Consider the following 23,485-nt stretch of genomic DNA (forward strand, 5'->3'; position numbering starts at 1 on the left):
TGCTGAGTTTTCCTAATTTGCTGGCATATTGAGTGTAGCACTTTCACAGCATCACCTTTCAGGATTTCAAATAGCTCAACAGGGTTCTAAATTAAGTTTCTTTAATAATCCAGGAGAGAGATGATGACATCCTGAACTGAGTTAATGACAAAGAAGATGAAGAAAGGATAGATTAAAGTTTGTGTAGGTGATTGAATTAACTTAGTGACTGGCTGTGAAGTTTAGGGAAGAGAGGAACTAAGGATAATGCTCTGAATTTAGGCAAGATGGGTGTGTGATTTCTCTGTAATTTTGGGTAGAAAATGCAAATGGATAAAAGGTTGTGAGAAAAGATAGTGAATTTGATTTTGAATAAAATGACTTGAGATATTTATCTTTTTTTTTTTTTTTTGACTTGAGATATTTAGAGGTATTTAGCAAGATAGGAAAATATATGAATTTGAAGTTTAGCAGAGATCTCGATTAGATTTCTTTAATAAAATTTTATTTTTGGTTGCATTGGAAGATAATTAAAATTAAGGGAGTAAATGAGATCACCTAACAATGAATGGTGCTAAGAGATTGAGCGTGAAAATTCCCTGCCTAGTGCTGTAGTGCTTTCCATGAAATAAAAAAAAATTGTTATTTGCAAACATACCTTCAATTAGGGCCCTAAGAAATCTCTGATTATCCATTTATTGTACAAAGATCAGGTAATGTATTTAAAGCACCCTTCTTAAGGTCTGAATATAGTAGATGGCTTTTCAGAGTTTTTGAATTTGTGAAAATATTCCTAATTGGTATTTATGATAAGCGGAGGGTGAAATAAAGTGACAAAATCAATGCTGAAAGGTGCATTTTGTAAGAAATTCTTACAGATGTCTTATAAGTCTCCAAGGTTTTGAGGTGGTTATGTCATTTAATTTCTAATACTTGTATCCTTTCCAGTTTCAGAAATAATTTTGCCAAGTATAAGGTGTATTTAGTATCCTACATTTTTCCCCAAAGATTTTCGTAAAAGCAGTAATTTATTTCTAGTCAGCTCACCTTTTCCTAGCAATTAATCTGTTAGCAAGTCAGCCTTAGCTGGTTTGCCTTGCTTCCAGTTGGTTTCAGCTAGAGAGGTGCGGCTTGTGCATTTACTTTAAATTCAGCATTTACTACATCTCTTCTGTGTGCAAAGACTAGTTATCCTTTTAGTTGATTTTAGTGCTTTGAAGATAGATGAATTTTAGAGAGGCGGTTCTTTAAGTAGCAGTCAGCTTGTGGAACTGTTATGTTCTCCGTGAAATTCTTGCCATCTTCATGCTTGAACTTCTCGGGAATGAGGTCACATGTAGCGGGTTTGGGGTGGGGGGGAGTCAGACGGAGGGAGAGAATTTTGGAAGCTCTGACTCAGTGTATCACCAGATATTAGAAAAACTTTTGTCATCCATCTACGAAATATATATACTTATATACCACTTATATAAGTAATACTTATATACTATAGGATACACTTAATATATTACTAGGTGTTTTTGATTCTGTTTTTCTTTGCTATTAGATTTTCAGTCATAACTGGAAAGCATAGTTATTGGTTGCTTTGGATTACAGCAGTGTAGTTATTTTCAATAAATAACTAGTCTGAAATAGATAAAATATGAATTTCAAAGAAATTTCATGCTGTTAAAACTTGTGTGATAGTAATACTTTCAAGGTATCGCCTACAGTAACAGTAACTTTTTCACCCCCTGGTTAAGTGCTGTTCTTAGGGCCTCCCTTGCGGCTCAGCTGGTAAAGAATCCGCCTGCCATGTGGAGGACCTGGGTTTGATCCCTGGGAAGATCTCCTGGAGAAGGGAAAGGCTACCCACTCCAGTATTCTGGCCTGGAGAATTCCAAAGGGGAAAAGGGTTGCAAAGAGTCGGATATGACTGACCGACTTTCGCTTTCACTTTTTTCAAAAGCCTGTATGTGATTTTTGAAAGCAGTTTTTGTAGAGACTGATGCTTTTTGTTGATCTTATAGTTGTTGGTAGTAGGAATTATTTCTATATTATCAACAACCTGGAGTAGCCAGTTATACTACTGGCATCTATTCTTATTTGGTTGAAATAAATACTTTAAATACCATATAAACTTTTTCCCCTATGTTTCCAAAATTTGATCTGTTTGGCTGGTGCCACTAAGCATTAGTGATAGATGTTTGATAACTATAATCATCTGGATCTTTTTACAAGCCCAAATATTTTTTAATTTAAAAAAATCTGAAAATTAAAAAAAAAGATGACTACACTAATGAGGAGATGGGCAGGTGGTTAATTAAATCAGTACAAATACTATCCTTTCAGTTACATAGGGGAAAAGCAGTAATAACAAATATAGCCCTGACATAAAACACATAGTCTCTGTGTTTGTATCTTTACATAATTGAAACCATAACCATAATATATCCAAACTTTGTATTTTTCCCCTTACAAATTCAACATTATATCACATACATTGTAATTTCTGTATATAGTCTTCACCCTGTCGCTGAAAAATTTTTTTCACCATGCTACATAGCATGTGGGACCCTGGTTCCCCAACCAGGGATTGAACCCACCGTGCCTCCTGCAGTGGAAGCTTGGAGTCTTAACCACTGGACCACCAGGGAAGTCCCCCATCCTTGTCATTTTTAATTGTCAGGTTTGTTGAGTTGGGTATGTCATAATTTAGTTAACCTGTTCTTTGTTTTGAACAGTTAGTTTGTAATTTTTCACTTAAAAAATTTAAAAATTATATAAGCTTGAAGTGTACAGCGTTGAAACTTGACATCTGTGTACACTACAAGGGATCACCACCTCAAGTATAGCTGCTGCCCATCACCATGCAGTTGATCCCCTTCACCTGTTTTGCCCACCTTCCAATCCCCTTTCCCCGTGGTAAACACTAATCTGTTCTCTGTATCTTTGAGTTTTAGTTTTTATTTGTCCGTTTGTTTTGTTTCTTTAGATTCCATGTATGAGCAAAATCTTATGGTGTTTGTCTTTCTCTGAGTGACTTCATTTACAAATGGGCAAAATTTCATATTTTTTTTAATTTTAAATTGCTTAGTAGTCCAGTGTGTGTGTGTGTATATGCCACATTGTCTTTATCCATTCATCCTTTAGTGGACATTTAGGCTTTTAAATATCTTGGCTATTGCAAATAATGCTGTAATGTATATGTGTGGATCTTTTTGATACATGTGCAGAAGTGGAATAACTGGGTCATACTGGTAGTTTTTAGTCTTAATTTTTTGAAGGCCCTCCATACTGCTTTTCATAGTGGCTGCACCAGTTTATAGTCCCACCACTAGTTTGCAGCGTTCCTTTTTCTCCCCAGTCTCTCAAACATTTTTCTTTTCTGATAGGTGTGAGGTGTTATGTCACTGTGGTTTTGATCTTCATTTCCCTAATCATTGAGCATCCTTTCATGTGCCTCTTGGCCATCTATGTGTCTTCTTTGGAAAAATGTCTGTTCAGATTCTTTGACATTGTTGAGTTGTGCAAGTTCTTTGTAGATTTCAGATATTAACCCCTTATTGGATATATGATTTGCAAATATCTTTTCCTATTCAGTAGGTTGCCTTTTTGTTTTGATGATGGTTTCTTTTGCTGTGCAGAAACTTTTTAATTTGATATAGTCCCTTTTATTTTTACTTTTCTTTCCCTTGCCTTGGGAGTCAGAGCCACAATAATATTGCTAAGACTGATGTCTAAAGTTTTCTTCTAGAAATTTCATGGTTTCAGGTCTTACATTCAAGTCTTTAATCCCTTTTGAGTTAATTGTTTCATCCTTTTGCTTGTGGCTGTCCATTTCCCCCAGTACCGTTATTGAAGCTACTATCTTTTCTCGATGGTATGTTCTTTGCTTCTTTTTCATAAATTAATTGTTTATACATGTGTAGGTTTACATTTTTATGCTCTCAATTCTTTCATTGATCTGTGTGTCTGTTTCTGTGCTGGTACCATGCTGTTTTTATTACTGTAGCTTCATGTGTGTTAGTTGCTCAGTTGTATCCAGCTCTTTGCGACCCCATGGACTATAGCCTGCCAGGCTCCTCTGTCCATGGAATTCTCCAAGCAGGAATATAGGAATGGATACCATTCCCTTCTCCAGGGGATCTTCCTAATTCTGGGATCGAACTCCGGTCTTCTGCATTGTACGCAGATTCTTTACCATTTGAGCCACCAGGGAAGCCTTGGAAGCTTTAGAGTGCGGTTTGAAACCAGGGAGCATGATACCTCCAGCTTTTTTCTTCTTTTTCAAAAGGATTATTTTGACTATTGGGGATTTTTTTTGGGGGGTTCCATACACATTTTAGAATGATTTGTTCTAGTTTTGTGAAATATGCCATTGGGAGTTTTGATAGAGATTGCATTGAATCTGTAGATTGCTGTGGGGAATATGGATATTTAAAGAATGAAATGGTGAAACCACCAGTCCATGAATACAGAATACCTTTCCATTTGTTTGTGTCTTCTTCAACTTCATTCATCAGTGTCTTAAAAAAAGTTTATGTATTTTTGGCTGTGCTGGGTCTTGAATGCTGCGCTGGCCCTTTCTCTCGTTGCGGTGTGTGGGCTTCTCGTGGTGGTGGCTTCTTGTTGCCGAGCACAGGCTCCAGGGCGCTGGGATTCAGCAGCTGTGGCCCGTGCTTCAGTAGCTGCGGCTCCCGGAGTCCAGGGCACAGGCTCAGTAGTTGTGGCGCGTGGGCTTAGCTGCTCCACGGCGTGGGGGATCCTCCCAGACCAGGGGTCAGACCCGTGCCTCCTGCACTGACAGGTGGATTCTTTACCACTGAGCCACCAGGGAAGCCCCCATCAGTGTCTTATAGTTTTCATTGTGCAAAGGCTTTCACCTCCTTGGTTGAATTTATTCTTAGGTATTTTATTCTTTTTGGTGCAGTCATACATGGGATTGTTTTCTTAATTTTTCTTCCTGATAGTTCATTATTGGCCTAGATATGCCACAGATTTCTCTGTATGTTGATTTTGTACTCTGACTTCACTGAATTCATTTATTATGTTTATTAGTGACAACAGTGTGTGTGTGTGATCTTTAGGGTTTTCTTTACAGATCATGTCATCTGCAAATAGTGTGCCAGTTTTACTTTCTGATTTGGAAGTTTGTTATTTCCTTTTCTTTTCCTTTCTTGCCTAATTGCTTTGGCTAGGAATTCCAATGCTATGTTGAAAAAAAGTGGTAGTAGCGGACATCCTTGTCTTGTTTCTTGATCTTAAGAGGGAAAGCTTTCAGTTTTCACTGTTTAGTGTGAAATTAGCTGTGGGTTTGTCCTATATGGCCTTTATTATGTTTCTTCTGTACCCACTTTGTTGAGCATTTTATCATAAATTGATGTTGAATTTTGTCAAATGATTTTTCTGCATTTATTGAAATGACCATATAATTTTTATCTTTCATTTTGTTAATGTGATGTAGCATATTGATTTTGTGGATGTTGAGCCATCCTTGCATCCCTGGAATAAATTTCACTTAATCATGATGTATGCTTCTTTTAATGTATTGTTGGATTCAGTTTGCTAATATTTTGTTGAGGATTTTTGCATCTGTTTTCATCAAGGATATTGGCCTGTTATTTTTTATTTTTATTTTTTTGTGGTTTTCTTGACTGCTTTTCATTAATGTTGGCTTCACAGGATGTATTTGGAAGGCTTCCCTGCTTTTCAGGTTTTGGAAAATTCAGAAGAATTTGAGAAGGATAGGGATTAAATCTTTGAATATTTTGTGTAATTCATTAGTGAAGCTATCTGCTCTGGGCCTTGGTTTGTTGGGAGATTTTTGATTGCTGTTTCAATCTCTTTAGTAGTAATTGGTCTATTCAGATTTTCTGTTTCTTCATGATTTAGTCTTGAAGACTGTGTTTTTAGGAATGTATCCATTTGTTTTAGGTTGTCCAGTTTGTTGGAGTATATTCATATAAGAAATCCTTTGTATTTCTGTGTGTTAGTTATAACATCTCTTTTCATCTCTGCTCTTAAGTTTGAGTCCTCTTTTTTCCCCTGGTGAGTTTAGCTAAAATGTTTGGCAATTTTTTTTTTTTAATCTTTTCAACCAACTAGATTAGTTTCATTGATCTTTTATAGTGTATGTGTTTGTGTGTGTGTATGTTTAATATCTGTTTTATTTCTCTCCTTTATTTCCTTCCTTTTACCAATTTTGGGCTTTGTTCCTCTCTAGTTTGTTTAGGTGTAAGGCTGTACTGCTTATTGGGTATTTCTTATTTCTTGATGTAAGACTGTACTGAATTTAGTCCATTTACATTTATGGTAATTACTGATAATCATGTGCTTATTGCCATTTTGTTAATTGTTCTCTGGCTGTTTTTATAGTTCCTATCCGTTCTTCCCTCTTTTCATGTTATAGTGTGAAATTTTTTTTTTTTAGTGTCTTGTTGAGATTCTTTTTTCATTTTCTTTTGTATATTTTGTGTAAGTTTTTTCCTTGTGGTTACTGTAAGGTTCACCTATGATATTCTATGTAAGTAGTAACCTGTTTTAAGTTTCCAAAGCTTTGTCTTTTACTCTCTCCTGATGACACATTTTGTTTCTTTTTATGCATCATTTAACCACTTAGTATAATTTTAGTTGTTTTTAGTACTTTCGTCTTTTAACCTTTGTGCTTGCTTTATAAGTCATTGATCCTCTACCTTTATCATATATTTACCTGTAGCAGGGAGTTTTTTTTACTTTGTCATTTTTTTTTAAATTAATTAGTGCCATTTCTTTTCAGCTTAAAGAAGCCCCGTTAATATTTCTTGTTAGATCAGTTCAGTGGTGATGAACACGTTTAGTTTTTGCTCATCAAGAGTTTTCTTGATCTTCAATTCTGAATGAAAACTTTGCTGGGTAGAGAATTCTTGTTTTTGGTTGTGCTGGGCAGCTTGTGTGATCTTAGTTACCTGACCAGGGATGGAACCGGCACCGCTTGCGTTGGAAGCGCAGAGTCTTAACCACTGGACTGCCAGGAAGTCCCCAGGTAGAGAATTCTTGGTTGGAAGTTTTTTTTCTTAGCACTTTGACTATGACATGCCACTCCCTTCTGCCTTCAGAGACTCTGCTGAAATCTCTGCTATAGTACTCTAGGGTTTCCCTTGTGCAGAACGATGTGTTTTTTTGTCTTGTTGCTATTAGGATTCTCTCTTGACCCCTTTTACGGTTTTAATTATAGTGTGTCTTGGTATGTGTCTCATTGGGTTCATCTTGTTTGGAGAATTCTCTGTGCTTCCTGGACCTGGATATCTGTTTCCTTCCCCCTGGTTAAAGATGTTTTCAGCAACTATTTCTTTAAATAGGTTTTCTGTCCCTTTCTTTCTTTTCTTTCTTGCAGCCCCTATAATGAAAATGTTACTCTGTTGATATTGCCCTAAAGGCCCTGTAAGGTGTCTTCACTTTAAAATACTATCTTCATTTTTCTGCTCTGTCTGGGTGAGTGCCATTGTCTTATCTTCCTGCTGGCTGATTTGTTTTTCTACTTAATCCAGTTTGCTGTTGAACCCCTCTAGCATATTTTTCAGTTATAACTTCTGTTTTGCTTTTGTTGAAGTTCTCACAATGCCAATTTTTTCTTCACCTGTATTTGGCTGTTGTCTTTACTACCATTCCTTTTGAACTTCTTATCAAGTAGATTGCTTATCTCCATATTGTTCTTTTTATGGGTTCTGTCTTACTCTTTAGGTTGGAATATCTTTATCTCCTCATGTTGCTTATTTCTTTATATTTGTTTCTGTATATTAGGTATATCAGCGGTCTCTCCTAGTCTAGAAGGAGTGGCCTTATTTAGGAGATGTCTTGTGGGTCTCAGAAGCACAATCCTGCCTGGTCATCAGGGGCTGTTTCTTGGCCAGCTATGAGACCCAGCCGAGGTGCAGTGCTCTCCCACTGGTGCCGATAGGCGGGGTGGAGGATTCCAATGTGGAGCCTGCCAATGTTAGTATAGCAAGGTAGCCTGAGATCACATAAGTGGCTCCTTCAGTGGATCAGACCCGTGGAGCACTCCAGCTGGTTCCTCTCTCTACAGCAGATGTTTCAAGATGAGTAGGTGAGTCCCCTCACCTGTGGTCCATACACTTTTCTTTTTTCCATGTTAGCTGTTTTATTTAGCTATTTAGTTAGCTGGTGTGTGTGTGTGTGTTTTTCCCCTTGGAATCTGTGTGGTCCATGCATTTTTCACTCTGGTGTTTTTACCTTTATTTTCAGGTCAAGTCAATCTGTATGCAAGTCCTTTAAGAGTAGGTTTTCTATTCCCTGTAGTTCTGTGGTTTTCCTGGACATACTTCACATGGTTTTTCAAAACCAGGTGTTTTGGAGGCTCATCTCTCTTGTGAGGGATTTTTTCTTCCACTTACTGGTCATGTGACTTGGAACAAGTAGCTTAATTTCCACACCTTTATTCTCTCTTGCATATGGTGAGAATAATGATAGTTTGCACTCAGTGTTTTTTGATAAGGATTATTGAGTCAGTTCTTGTACTCTGAATCTGTCTTTTACCTGATGTTATAGTAGATTTCCAGTTCCTTTAAGGTCATAACCTAAGTATAAAGAATAATAATGTTGCAGGAGGAAAAAAGACCTTTAACCCTCCAAACTGTTTCTTTGATGGTGGAATATTAAATATTGGAGACAGATTGGTAATGGTTGGCATGGGTAGTAGGTAGGTGGGTGACTAGATAATGTGACCTGTGTTGATCTTTTTAGCTCCTCTCAAATCGTAGTTCAGTTGATATAGTGGAGAGCAATGCAAGAGGCATTAGAATTACAGCATTTTAGTTCTGTTTCTTTCTGCTTTTTATTAACAGTGCAATCTTGAGAAGTCCCTTAGCTGCTTTGAATCTGTTTTCTCATCTATAGATAAAGCGTTTTCCCTGCATCTCTCAGGGGTATCACTATGATTAAATAAGATACTCTGTGAAAGTGAGGTGAAGATGATAAAGCACAATCAAAATAAAAAGTTGATAAAGGTAAACTTTTTGTTAATTTAGAAAGACTAAACCTGAGAGAATGCAGATGGAGACATTGACACAGTGTTAGGCTCAGTCTTCAATGAAGGGGAGCTTCTAGTGCCGTTTGTTACTGAGAGGGCATCTACTTTGATGTGTAAAGGCTAGCCCTGATTACTGTTTAGTTGTTAAATAGTTTATGAGTATATTGTTGATATTTACTTTGATTTCCCCCCCCCCCCCCTTTCTGCTTGTGTTTCAGACTCCTGGGAGAGTTGGCTCTCAAGGTTCTGATTTAGATTCATCAGCAGCTCCTATAAACACAGTGGATGTCAATAATGAAAGCTCTTCAGAGGTATGAGAATAATAATTTGGCAATAAGATTCAGTATTATTTAAGGAAAAATAGCAAATGTTCAGAGTAACATTTGGTAGTTTAAACTTTTGTAGCAAAAGATCTCATAAATCTTTCTTACAAATTGGATCCACACTGTAGGTAGATAATACTGCTTAGTTGTGAGACTACAAAAGTGTATATTAAGACTAAAAAATAATATTGACAATTTATATTTAATATTAAAGTCATCTCAACTTAATGAAGATTTAAAAATCTGTTTGTAAAGAATTACCAGTTAATTAATAAGTACTTATGTGTTTGTACTGTCATGAACAACTAAGCTAATGAAAAATTAGATAAGCTATGAAACTTTCATTATTTGTCTTCATTTATAATTTGTAAGAATGTTTATGTTTGATAGCTTCTTAAAAATTAATGGAGAAAGTAAGTCTAAAAAAAAAACCTCATTTTTTGAGAAGTCAGCCATAGAAGTTACTTTATTACTATCATTGTTTTTAATGAATAATATATATACATTATAGGAAAAGGAGATTAGGTGAGAGAAGAACATAAAAACCATCCGTAACTCTTCCCCTAAGAGACGAACACACTCACATTTCTGACCTGACAGTTTTTGTCAGTTGCCTTTTTCTGGGCCCAGCTGTACCACCTCCCCAGTTCCCTGTTCCCTACTCTTGCCCATCTCTTGGTTGGTGAATCTGTTGTGTGTATGTTTCTGTGAATGTCTTTTACCATTCATCTCTCTCTGTTTTGTCTCTTTTTGCCCATGTGTCTTTCATGTGTGTGTATATTAACCGTAATAAGATATAACAAGACAGAGAGTGAGAAGAAAGGTATCAGTTGAACTTTATGAAGAGCAAGTTTAAGGAAATGTCTTTAAGGAAAACATTCCAAACTGTGTTTATGATAAGCTCAACAAGCTCAATTGTAACCCTGGAAAGAAATTTAGTAATAATTGTTGACCTCATTCAGACCAAAACCAAAAAAGTCTGCAGTGGTAGTGAGCAGTGCCTGGTAATCCTGCTGTATTTTCTTATTAGGGTTCCTTTTCTACTCTGTGATAGTTGTACGCTCTTCTTTGTCCTCAAACCTTTCGTGTGTCTTACCTTATTCCTGCCTTCTCTCAGTCACCTTCTATCCCATTGAGAAAAAAGGAATCATTAGAAGAATGTTTTCATTTTGTCACTAAAACTATGCTTAAGTCTCTATTCTCTTTATCACTTCAGTATATGGAAGACAGATCTCTTTTCCTATCAGATTTCATACCTTTCTCTTGCACTTGGGATTCCATTCTCTCTCACATTCTCAGCTTGTCTCTTTTTCTGCAACTTTGGTTTTTGCCTGTGACAGAAATTATTCCCAGCAGCATACAAACAGTGTTGTAGAGGTCACTCTAACCTGGGGCTCTGTTAAATTAAGTTCCATACTTGAAATTTTTCCTATTACCAACTAGTGTAAATTTCAGCTACTAACCTAATTGAGGGCTATTAGTGATGATTAATTCTCAGAGGTTATTTTTTTCCATGCCCAGTGCTCAGGTGTTAACTGGTTAAGGTTTCAGTTGAAATCTCTCACTGTGTCTCTCAATTTCTCATTTTCTCTTAATCTTTCCCTTTTACCCTGAGGTTGGCTTCCCACTTTGAACAAATTCTAGGTTTTAACATTGTGCCCTTAGCAACCATCTAAATGGAATTTGAAATACCATGGTCTCCAGGATTTTAAAGAAATAGTCAGAAATAAAACAGTGTCCTGGTTTAGTACTCATTTATATCATATTTTATATATTATTGCACATCATAATATATAAAATAGTATCTACGTACAGGCTATTATAACAAAAATACTGAGATGCTTAAACAATAAGCATTTCTCACAGTTCTGGAGGCTGGGATGTTCAAAGGTCTGGCAGATTCTGGGTCTGATGAGGTTTGCTTCCTGGATAAAGATGGGCGTCCTCACATCGCGGAAGGGGCAAGAGAACTCTCTGGGGTCTCTTTTGTAAGGATACCTATTCCATTCATTAGGACTCCACCCTCATGACTTAATCTTATCTCCCAAAGGCCCCATCACATTGGAGGTTAAGATTTCAACATACGAATTTTGAGGGTATACAGACATTCAGTCTATAACAGATATACAATATAGATAATACATAATGTAATGGGGTATCTTATATCATTTGTTCTCATCAAGACAGTTGGTTAGACTATTTAGTGTATCACATTGCCAAAGCATATTCTTTGTTTACTCTTTGTCTCTTTCTAATCTGACGTCTATCCTTAGTACCCACTGAAGGCCCTCGGTAATGACCAGCATATAACACATCAGATTTTCAGTTTCCTGCTCAAGTGGCTAGAGAAGACTTTTCTTAGGGCTTTTTTTACTAAGTGTCCACTGAAGTTTTCAGGTTGCTGGCTTTGCCAACACACAGTTCAGAATATATGAAGTGAAAAGAAAACCCAGCATACTCACCATTGTCTCAGTCCTTGGCTCCTGAGAACTTAACTGGTCTGCCTTCTTCTCTTCACCTTTCAGCTTTTTATTTTTCTTGTTTTTTATATAATGCCTAGGGATTTCAGCTGTACTTAGCAGGTAGAATAGAGAAATGTAGCTGCTCCATTTTGTCTGAAACTGAAAATCCAACCATTTTGAGAATTGGAATATTTATCTTTATATTTTAATGAATTGTAAGAGTTCTTTATTCTCTATCAATGTTTTGACTGCTTCCTACTCATTCCATTGATGAGGGAAGGATTCCTGTTCTAGGCTTATGGGGATGGTTCAACACATAATTAGACAAATGAGATCAACATAGTTTGTTATACATACTCACAGCCCAGGGGGAGAGGACACTGTGTGCCATGCAGGGCCACACGAGAATTGCACTTGGAAACAAATTCAATAATCAGGTGTGTGACAGGCAGGCATTATGGTGTGAGGTATAAGGTATGGTATCAGGGAGGTAAGGCCCCTCCGCCCCATCCCACTCCTCCAGGAGATGTGAATGGCTTATTTGAGTAATTCCAGGGGCTGGCAGGGAGCTGAAACTGGCTGCATAGGGATAAGCAGGCCTTGTGAAGAGGAGAAGCTGTTTGGATTGAGGACCCTATCTGTGGGAACGAGTGGTGAGGGGAACTTGCAGTTAGGCCATTTGAAGCCCTTCCAGTTTGACCAGTTGTCAAAGCAGTGTGTATTGGGCCTTAATTTTAGGCCTTAGGCCACAATCAGAAATATGTGATGTGTATGTTTTTTTCTCAGTCTGTGGCTTGTTTTTCATTTTGTTAATGGTGTCTGTCAAAGAGAAATAGTTTTGTCAGCCTTTTCTTTTATGGTTTTTGCTTTTTGGGTACTACAGAATTTTTGGCCTACTTCAAGGTTGCAAAACTATCCTATGCTTGCTTCTGGTTAAAAAGAAATCAAGCAACTTGGAAATATTGTACAAGACAGGGAATATAGTCAATATTTTATAATAACTATACATGGACTGTAACGTTTAAAAATTGTGAATTACTATGTTGTAACCTATAACTTATAATATTGTATATCAAATACACTTCATTTTTATTTATTTATTTTTTTTTTACACTTCATTTTTAAAAAGACTGAAAGATGAAAAAGTCTTTTAGCTTATACATTTCAATCTTTGACTTATTTTAAATTATTGTGTATGATCTGAAATTGTGGTTGAGGTTCATTTCTTCCATGTGGATATGGAAACCACATTTTTCTATATCCTTGTTGTAGTAACCATTTGCTGAAAATGTTACTTTTTCCGCTTGAATTGAATTTTCACTTTTGTGAGAAATCTGTTGACCTTATATGTGTGGTTATGTTATATCCTTTGATCCAGGCGTAATGAACTGACTTTAAGGTGTGCCGAGTTATTTCTTATCTTTGAACTTTTGTGTGTTCTAATCTGTACGCCTTACCTAGTCTTACTTTTTCTTGGTTAACATCTGATTATCCTTCAAGTCTCATTGCAGATAATTGCTTTTTCCAGTCACCTTTCCTTGTCTCTGATGTGAGATAGATGCTTCTTCCATGTGCTTTTGTGGAAAAATATTGCCTATCCTTTTGGTAATGACTGTTATTGTGAGATTCATTATCGAATATTTATTGAAGCCAGGCACTGTTCTTGATGCTGAAGTATGGCGTGAGTGAAACAGTAAAAGAACCTTTATCCTGATGGAATTTAGATTCCACTGGGTGGAAACAGGCAAAACCCAAAACATACAGAGGGAGACAGTTGGTGTTACTGAGAAGAATAAAGCAAGGAAAAGTGAATAGAAAGTGTTTTGTGTGGATGCAATTTCAAATAGAATTTGGTATTTCAAATAGAATAGATGTCAGGGAAGACATCTCTGAGAAGGGAATAGCTCAGAAAGAACTGGATGAAGGGAGGAAATGAATCATGTGGCTTTCTGGAGCAAGCATGTTGCAGGCATGTGGAACAAGTCTCTGAGGTGAGGGCATGCCTGCCATGTTGAAAAATAGCCAAGAGGCTAGTGGCTCCAGCACAGTGAGTGGAAGGAGGTTGGGTTAGTGAGGTAATGAGGCCCACTTCATGTAAGGCCTTAGAGGCTTTTGTACAGACTTCAGTGTTTTACTCTTGCTGAGAGAGAAGTCATTGGAAGGTTTGGAGCAGGGAAATGACAAAATTTATCTACATTTTCATAGGGGTAAGGATAGAAGCAGAGACTGTTGGAAGGCTTCTGTAGTGATCCATATACACTTTGAGGGTGGCTTGGATCAGGGCAGTAACAATGGAGAGATACTCAGGTTCTTTAGCCAATCCAATAGTGCTAATAGGATTTTCTGATTAGTGGGGTATGAAGTGTATTTTCTTTTGCAACTTTTTCAAGAAGTCTGTAAGCTTAAAGGATGAGGGCTTTGCTTTATTTTACCATTGTGTTCTCACTACCATAGCATAATGATGTAGTAAATACTTCTTGAATGAATGGTTGAATGACCATGTGGAAACTTACAGTGAAGAAATAAGTAAAGTGGCAGGCAGCATAAAGTTATCACTGTTAAAAAAACCTGCATTGTTCTTTAAAAAAAAACAGATTGTTCTGTAGTTTTAGTGTCTAGGACTGTGGTTTCCAGGAATACATCCCTTTCGGAATGTGATCCCTTGCTGTGATCCTAAGGGACGTTAATGACTCAAGGAACATCTTAGCCTCCCAGTTCTTAATGTTATCAATGCCAGTGATCTTTATTACTTTTCTAGTTTCTCAAGGCCATGGCAGTACCTTCCCTTTTCTTATCAGACAGAATAGTTTTATCTGGCATGTTGAAATCCTGTCTCTGCATACCTCACACATACCTGTGTGTCAAAAACTTTCTCATAGTCATACTTCTTAACTTCTTTGGTCTTGTTGGTTATTTTAAATTTTTAATTTCTATTTTTTCTTATAGTCTATTATCCTTTCTTGTCTTCATTTCATTTACTCTCTAACCATACATCTGATGACAGTTAATACTTGTTGAGCACTTACAATGTCTCAGGCAAGGAATACACTGTAGAATACACTCTAGATGAATAGGTGCTAATATTAGCTCCATTTTATAGGTGAGGAAACTGACATTTAGCAAAAAAGTAAAGTGATTTTTTAAAAGTCACGTAGTCAGTTTTGGTTGAGACTCAAACCCATATTTATTTTTGACACCAAAATTTGTGACATAAATTTTGTAGCCTATTGTCCTTCACCACTGTCTTCATTTAATTTACTTTATCCCTGACACTCCCAACTTCTTTATTCTCTTATACTTTTACTGTTCCTCTCTGACAAAACTGCAAACCATAGATCAGTGTAACAGCCCATATTTTAAAATACAGATATTGTTAGGCTATGGGGAGTTTGGGAGATTGTTTTAAAATGATTTTACTTAGCTCATAAAATTAGAAGGGGAGGTCACTTGCTGGGAATTGTGGGTGTGGGCAAGAATGGGATCTTTTTCTGGTGGAATATGGTGAAGACTGAAAATTGCTTTCATTATAAGAACTTTTTGTTGAGAACATTATCTTACATAAAAACATATGTTAAAACTGCCAGTCATTTCTTGATCCAAAGTAAAAGCTAGCTTGGCAATACTAGCTCTCACATAAATAAGGACAGAGTATCATAAGCAAAATGAATAATAAGATTCCAACAAAAGCAACTGTTTACTACAATAAAATTGACCAATGGGAATTTATAGCATTAAGGATGGAAACTGATTTCAGAGTCCTACTTGGGATAGCAGCCTTTCACCCCTTGTATAGTTACTACTTGCAAATTTCCCTTCCATATAATAAAAAGAGATATACTAATTATTTTCCTGGTATGTCTATTTTCATTGTCTCTGTTTTGTTTCATAAATAACTTTTTGTGTATATCCTCCTAAAAGTTGTTATTTCACAGGGTTTCATCTGTCCATTATGTATGAAAAGATGTATAACTGCTATTGATTTGTCGGAGCATTACCAGAAAGTGCACGCTGAAAATGAGACAAGAGGACAGGAACTTCTTAATGACTCCAGTGTTACTGTGGGTCCTGAATATTTTGTTTTAGCAGCTTGGTTATGGGTTGCTCAAAACAGCTTTGTTTTCCCTTGCCTTGATGTTGCTTAACTTTTTGTGCTACATGGGAGTATGGATTGCTTTCATTATGCATGCTCTAAGAAGGTTCAATAAGGAAAAGATGCTCTTGGGAAGTTGGCTTGGCTGTTCTGTTTGCAGCTGTCTTTCTGTGAATCTGTAAAATACATAAAAGTTTAAGCTTATTTTTGCTTAAATTTTGCCATGAAATTTGAAATATAAAGTGAATGTTTTTTATTTCATCATTTGTAAGTTATATCTTTATTGTATAGTTACTGTTTTATTAATGAATGTATTAAAATGCTTTCAGTTAAGATGCTTTACTCGTAAAGAAAAAGAGGACCTTGCGTGTGAACTGTTACTGTCTTTATTTGGGAAGATACACAGCATTATATACAGCAGATCCAGAGTCTGGATCTACCTCTGTTTCAGTCTTTTCCCCAGACCTGTTGGAAGTTACAGAATGGTACACACTTGTCATTAATAGTGCTCCCTCACATGTTTCCCTGTAGTGTGTGAGGCTGGTGCGAATCTAAGGCTGGGAGTGGGAGCCAGTGATGGGAAGTGTTGTCCATTTTTAGGCTGGAAAAAGTTTTTCAGATGATCTTGATATACTTACTTTGAAAAGCATGACAGTATTCTAAAAACAAAGAAACATAGCTTTTAAAAAATTTCTTTTATGAATCTTATAAAAGGAAACTTTTTATTTATCATGAAAGATAAAAAATCAGACTTTTTGCTGTAAGGCAATAATGTATGAGAAAATGATCTCACCAAACCTTCACTTACTTAACATATTAATGGAGTACCTCTAATGTGCCAGGTATTTTGGTAGGTAAAGGAGATAAAAAGGTAAAGAAGATATGATCTCTATGCCAGGGAGTTTTTATTGTAGATATTTGCAGAAAGAGTGTAGTGTATGATTCAACTTGAGGGGAACCGCAGAAAAACTTGAGGGGGGGAGCAATTAAACCAGACATTCTCTAGTGTGGTAGGAAAATGAGTACATATATGAGGACACCAGTTAAACTACAGAAACAGTGTGGCCATAGAGGCATGAAAGATTCTTGGAACTCTGCTTAGTATTTTACCAGTTGTCTTTCTTCCAGAGCATATGGGTTAACTTTTCTTTATGGGTTAGCCAGAATCAAAAGTGACTGTCTTACCTATCTGTCACTTAAATAAGAACTTTTCCTTTTAACTGAAGGAATATTTGATACAATAGGGTATCATAAATATCAAGTTAAGCTAAGTTCTTTGCTACAGTAGATTTAAGAAAAGATTACAGATAACTGAAAACTTAAGAGTAAGGAATTTAATGCTTTTATTCTTAAATCAGCTGTGTGTGTGTGTGTATGAGGGAGAGAGACAGAGAGGGATAGTTGGCGAGATGTTTGGAATGATTAAGGGAAATAAATATAGCTGGCTATTTTAGTGTTTTATTGTTGCTGTTTTACTGTTTGTAAGTTATCTAGCAACCTCAATTCCCATGAAGAAGTTTAGAAAAAATAAATAGAGGAGTCTCTTAATATCCAGAATTAGCATCACAGAGTCCATGAACTAAAAGATCATGCACTCTATTCACAGGACATCTTTCAGATACTCATTCTGAGGTTACTTTATATACTTTGTTTTAAGTGAGTGATGTGGTTTTAATAAAGTTTTTCCCCTTAATCTAGTCTTCCCATCCATGTCAGGCTAGGATTGCTAGAAATACTATGTGAGTAAGTTTTAAAAATAATTCTTGAAAGATGAACAGGGTGTAAGAAAGACTAGAAAATGTGGGCACAGGAATTAGAGATTTGCCAAAATTAATACAGTGGAAGGCACCCATTCAATGATTAATATTTATGCTCCTGAACATTAAGCAAAGGTTTAATATCATCAGATTAAGAAGGTTGAGGAAGAGCATGTATATATTTTAGAATTATTTTTATCAGAAATGTCCTAAAATTGAAGATTTATTTAAACATGCCGTGTCTAATCCCATGGAAAACTCACTTAGATGGAATATTTCTGCAGCTAAAAATGTATTACTGAATTTCTAAAGCTTCTCTTTAGGGATGAATCAGTTCTTTCTGGAGTATTAACCTGATAATATTTAGAAGCGTTAAGAAGGTATGACATACCTTCATGTGATCATTAGCTTTTTGGCATCTTTTAAGTATCTAGAGACAAAACCTGAAAGTAAAGACAAGAGTCAGAAAGCCAAAACTGTGAGGATTAAATAACATAATTGGGGTGTGGATTCCCTGAGGAACAGTATTATTTGCTTTTTAGTTACTAGCAAAAGCTGAGACACAAGAGAAATGCCAAGCTAAATATTATAGGGGTTTATGTGCTGTTGCATTAAAAGCATGTTAACTAAGTGTGGTACTTTATTTACTGGGCAGAAGTTATAAGAATGCCCAAGAAAGCTTTTAATATAGAGCCATTATTAAACATGGTGGTAGATAACTGATGGCTTTCAAACAGGAGTGTAACACCAGCTAGATTAATACAGACAGTGCCGAGCATCACGTGTCTCTGGATCCTAAGGGCGTTATTCTGATGTTCAAAGGCACATCCTCAGTACCGCAGTCTTTGCTCATTTTAGGTGTTCCATAGCAGATCATTGCTTTCCTTCACCTTTAACAGTGCCCCTGCCCTTCGCTCTGGCTCTGTGATCAGAACATACCTTTGTTTTCCAAATACAGCATGACTATATTTTATACCTCTTCTATACCTTTGTTCATGCTCCCCTATTTGCTTAGAGTGCCTTTATTTTCTGACAAGTAAATTCCTATTTAGATCTATTTCTAGTGACTCATATAGACATATGTCAACATATACACAAACACATATGTATGTGTGTCTGTGGATTTTTGGGGCAGTATTAACTGCTTAATAGTCAGATTTGGATACTTCTCTTGTATTCCTATAGTTCTTTATATATACTTCTGTTATACAATTGTCTGATAATGTCATCCTCATTGAGCCTTGAATCTGCCATATAATGTGAATAAGTGATGTGAGGGTATGTTATTTGTATAGCACCCACAAAGGAGAAGAAGTAATACATTTATTTTTAGTTTTTGTGTGTCTGGAATATTTATTACTTAGCTCAGTCTATCCCTTGGAAGGTTTTATAATCTGCAACCTGTTAGGCTTTTCTGTTTGTTTTTTTTTTTCCTGCAAAGTTATGCCCTGCTAGGTTCATTTGTATTTCATTAAATAGATACACAGAGTAGAGAGTATATGGTATGTTCAAAGTTCTACACTAGTCACTAGGGAAACACAGAATAGCTTTGTTGTGTTATATTATTTGTTGTTGTTGTTTGGTCTCTGAGTTGTGTCCCACTGTTTTGCCACCCCGTGGCCTGTGACCTGCCAGGCCCCTCTGTCCGTGGGATTTGCCAGGCAAGAATTCTGGGTTGCCATTTCCTTCTCCAGAGGGATCTTCCTGACACAGGGGTCAAAGCCACATCTCGTGCATTAGCATTCAGATTCTTTATCACTGAGCCAGTCACGTGGGAAGCCTGATGGTAATGCTGGAGGAAAAAAGCAATATATGCAGAGGTGTAGAAGTGTGAGACACCATGATGTTTTCAGGGAAACATAGATACTTTAGTATAGCTGAAGCATTTTGTATAGAGTAAAAGTGTCCTGAGATTACACTGGGTGAGTCACTGGGGGACTGCAAATGTAGGACCTTATATACCATAACCATATACTAAGTTTTTAAGATTTTATAGGACTGTTTATTAACTTTAAGCTTTTATAGTGTTAATCTTAGGTTAGCAAGGGATTTACTGATTAGCACATACTCTGTGGTAATTACGGGTTATTTATATTACCTTTTTCCCTCAGTGATCAGATTGCTTCATGTTCTTAGTTTTTTGGTTGTCATTCCTGTGCAGTAGATTGTAGCAGATATTGTTTTACTGTGGGAGATATTTAGAGAGATGGAGGATCTGATGGCATGTCTTCTCAACTAGACTTCTAGGTTAGAGCTAACTTCTCAGAATTCTGTACTATAGCCATTAATTTATTCAACCTAAAAGATGGTTATAAGGGTCTTAAAAAATATTTTGTAAGCTGCAACCAGGATAGGCAGTGATGTACCTTTGCACAATACCAGAATTTAGGCTTTGCACTGTAAATTACAATTTACTTAATGGCCTTGTTGGTATGAATGTTACATTTGACTACATTTCATAACATACGAATGATTATTTTGCAATACAAAATGCTATTTTGAAACCTTTTGCTACCTCTTTCTGTAGGGTTTCATATGTCCGCAGTGTATGAAATCTCTTGGATCTGCTGATGAACTCTTCAAACACTATGAGGCAGTCCATGATGCTGGTAATGATTCAAGTCATGGAGGAGAAGCTTTGGCTCTGAAGCGGTACAGTATGCTAGCTTTGAAGTGTAATGTAACAAATGCACGTGTTACCATTCTTTAATCATGAATACTTAGTTCTTGAAGAGTAGTGTGTTTATATTTTTTGATTTAAATCTACCTTCAGTTAGCATAGTTTTCATCTTTTATTGTTATAATTTATTCAATCCTTGATAAATAACGAGCTATACCAACATCTATAGCATGTTTCAGACGTTATATTTTTAATAAAGATTGTGATTTTTTAAAAAAAGGTTAAAGTATATTTAGCATATTCTGCTTATTAAAGAATGATATGCTTTGTTTAAAAATTTGTCTTTTGTGTTCACCAACATAACAGCAAACAAACAAAACACATTCTGCCTCATAGCAATTTTACCTGACCATTTTAACAATTAAACTAAAATATAATTACTTAGAATAGGATTCAGCAGTTAACTTTGCTTTTGTTCCATTGGTGAGAACTCTTGTCTTAAATTCCCACTAAGGAAGAAAGCTTGATTTTATTCTGTTGCTATGCTGTTGCTGATTAGTTGCTAAGTTGTGTCCTGACTTTGCCAGTACATGGCCTGCAGCACTTTCCTCTCCTTCACTATCTCCGGGATTCTCATGTCTGTTGAGTTGGTGATGCTATCTAACCATCTCATCTTCTGCCTTCAATCCTCCTGCCTCCAGTCTTTCCTAGCATCAGGGTCTTTTCCAGTGAGTTGGCTCTTTGCATCAGGTGGCCAGAGTGTTGGAGCTTCCGCATCAGTCCTTCTAATGAATATTCAGGTTTGATTTCTTTAGAATTGACTGGTTGGATCTCCTTGCAGTCCAAGGGATTCTCAAGAGTCATCTCCAGCCCTGCAATTAGAAAGCATCAATTCTTTAGCTCTCAGCCCTCTTTATGGTCCAACTCTCATATCTGTACCTGACTACTGGAAAAACCATAGCTTTGGCTACATGGACCTTGTCGGCAAAGTGATATCTCTGCTTCTAAATATGCTGTCTAGGTTTGTCATAGCTTTGCTTTCAAGGAGCAGGCGTCTTTTAATTTCATGGCTGCAGTTACTGTCCACAGTGATTTGGAGCCCGCGAAAATAAAATGTGTCACTGTTTCCACTTTTTCCCCACCTATTTGTCATAAAGTGATGGGACCAGATGCCATGATCTGACTTTTTTGAATGTTGAGTTTTAAACCATCCTTTTCACTCTCCTCTTTTGCCCTCATAAAGGGGCTCTTTAGTTTCTCTTTGCTTTCCGCCATTAGGGTGGTATCATCTGCATATCTGAGGTTGTTGATGTTTCTCCTGGCAATCTTGATTCTAGCTTGTGATTCATCCAGCTTGGCATTTCACATGATGTACTCTGCATATAAGTCAAGTAAGCAGGGTGACAGTGTACAACCTTGACATACTCTTTTTCCCAGTTTTGAACCAGTCTGTTTTCCCATGTCTGGTTCTAACTGTTGCTTCATGACCTGCATACAGCTTTCTCAGAAGGTGGAAAAGGTGGTCTGGTATTCCTATCTCTTTAAGAATTTTCCAGTTTATTGCGATTCACACAAAGGCTTTAGCATCGTCAATGAGGCAGATGTTTTTCCAGAATTCTCTTGCTTTCTCTGTGATCTAATGAATGTTGGCAATATGAACTCTGGTTCCTCTGCCTTTTCTGAATCCAGCTTGTACATCTGGAAGTTCTTGGTTCATGTGCTTTTGAAGCCTAGCTTGGAGAACTTTGAGCATTACTTTGCTAGCATGTGAAATGAGTGCAATTGTCCGATAGTTTGAACATTCTTTGGCATTGCCCTTCTTCGCGATTAGAATGAAAACTGACCTTTTCCAGTCCTGTGGCCACTTCTGAGTTTTCCAAATTTGTTGGCATATTGAGTACAGTGCTTTAACAGGATCATCTTTTAGGATTTGAAATAGCTCAGCTGGAATTCCATCACCTCCACTAGCTTTGTTCATGGTAATGCTTCCTAAGGCCCACTTGACTTCATACTCCAGGGTATCTGGCTCTAGGTGAGTGAGCACACCATCATGGTTATCTGGGTCATTAAGACCTTTTTTGTATAGATTAGTACAGAAAAATAGTCTCTGCATATATGCAATATGCTTATATCTGTGTACATATAAAGAAATGTATAAATGTATATAATTACATAAATGAGCAGTTCTACATTGTCCTATACCTTTTGTTTCTGTCTGTATCTATGGATTGTTTCTTATCATTGTAGATAATTATCTTATTCTTTTTAATGACTGCATGAAATTTTACCATTCTCCTGTTGACAAGTATTCAGGCTATTTCCAGTGTTTTGTACATATAAATGTTGTGGTGGTATCTGTCCCTGTGGACATATTGTTTGCATGTATTTGATTGTATCTGGAAGATCTAGTTCCAGAAATGGGATTTCTGGATAAAGTTTCCCTTTAAAATTTTGATAGATGCTTCCTAATTTTCTTTTGTCAATATCCTAGACTGTTCGATCTGTTAAATGTTTCAGAAGATTTTCTTTGCTAGACAAGTTACTTTCAAAAATTTATTCAGTGGCACTTTTTGAAAGATTAATTGGAGTAACTGAGTGCACCCAATTGGAAGTTGAATTAAAATTACCTCCCTTGCAATTTCATTCAATTTAATATGAGCCATTCCTATATATTGTTATTAATTCATCTCTTCATCATTTTGTTTTATACATGGAGTTGGAATATTAATAAAGAGTAGGGAAAACTTAAAACCTATACACACATTTTTATACACATATTAAGACCAAGATTTCTCCAGTTAGCCTGTGGTTTCTCCAAATTGAATAAGTTCATAGGCCCACGTGGAGGAGAGAGAGGGAAGGGTGGGGACACACACAGAGAACAGAAGAATGAAAACTCATGAAAGTGTCATAGAAAGGCAAATTTTAAGAGACAAGAAAAAAACAGGAATGTATTATCTAGTTTTACTTTTGTATTCAGAGATTAAAGAGGACACCTTAAAGTTTATCTCCATCATGAAGTGCTTCTAGGTAGAAGTGATCACTATCTTTATGCTTCTGTTTTCATTTCTTTGTAGAACTAATGGCCTGTTACTCTTCATGTGTTTTCTTCCCCCATTAAACTGAATGACTTGAGAGTCTGGCATAGACGAGTTCTGTTGAATAATGAATTCTTTGCGTCTGAATGGCTTTGAAAGGTAGAGGTTCCTTCTCTACTGTTAACCATGTTTCACAGGGGAAGCTGACT

The 23,485-nt window shown here is 36.5% G+C and overlaps 1 protein-coding gene across 2 annotated transcripts in view; it reads left to right on the forward strand.

Annotated features, from left to right (window-relative positions):
* EEA1 (early endosome antigen 1) overlaps window positions 1-23,485 on the forward strand; it is a 122,910-nt gene that overhangs the window by 25,530 nt on the left and 73,895 nt on the right. The window contains exons 2-4 of one of the 2 annotated variants that reach the window (XM_043446262.1): window positions 9,205-9,297; window positions 15,704-15,829; window positions 20,146-20,270. In XM_043446262.1, coding sequence (XP_043302197.1) covers window positions 9,205-9,297; window positions 15,704-15,829; window positions 20,146-20,270 — 344 coding nt within the window. The remainder of the gene's footprint in view (window positions 1-9,204; window positions 9,298-15,703; window positions 15,830-20,145; window positions 20,271-23,485) is intronic. The other variant, XM_043446263.1, reaches the window with a different exon arrangement.

This window comes from Cervus canadensis, chromosome 25 (assembly GCF_019320065.1).
Source record: "Cervus canadensis isolate Bull #8, Minnesota chromosome 25, ASM1932006v1, whole genome shotgun sequence".
NCBI classification, from domain to species: domain Eukaryota; kingdom Metazoa; phylum Chordata; class Mammalia; order Artiodactyla; family Cervidae; genus Cervus; species Cervus canadensis.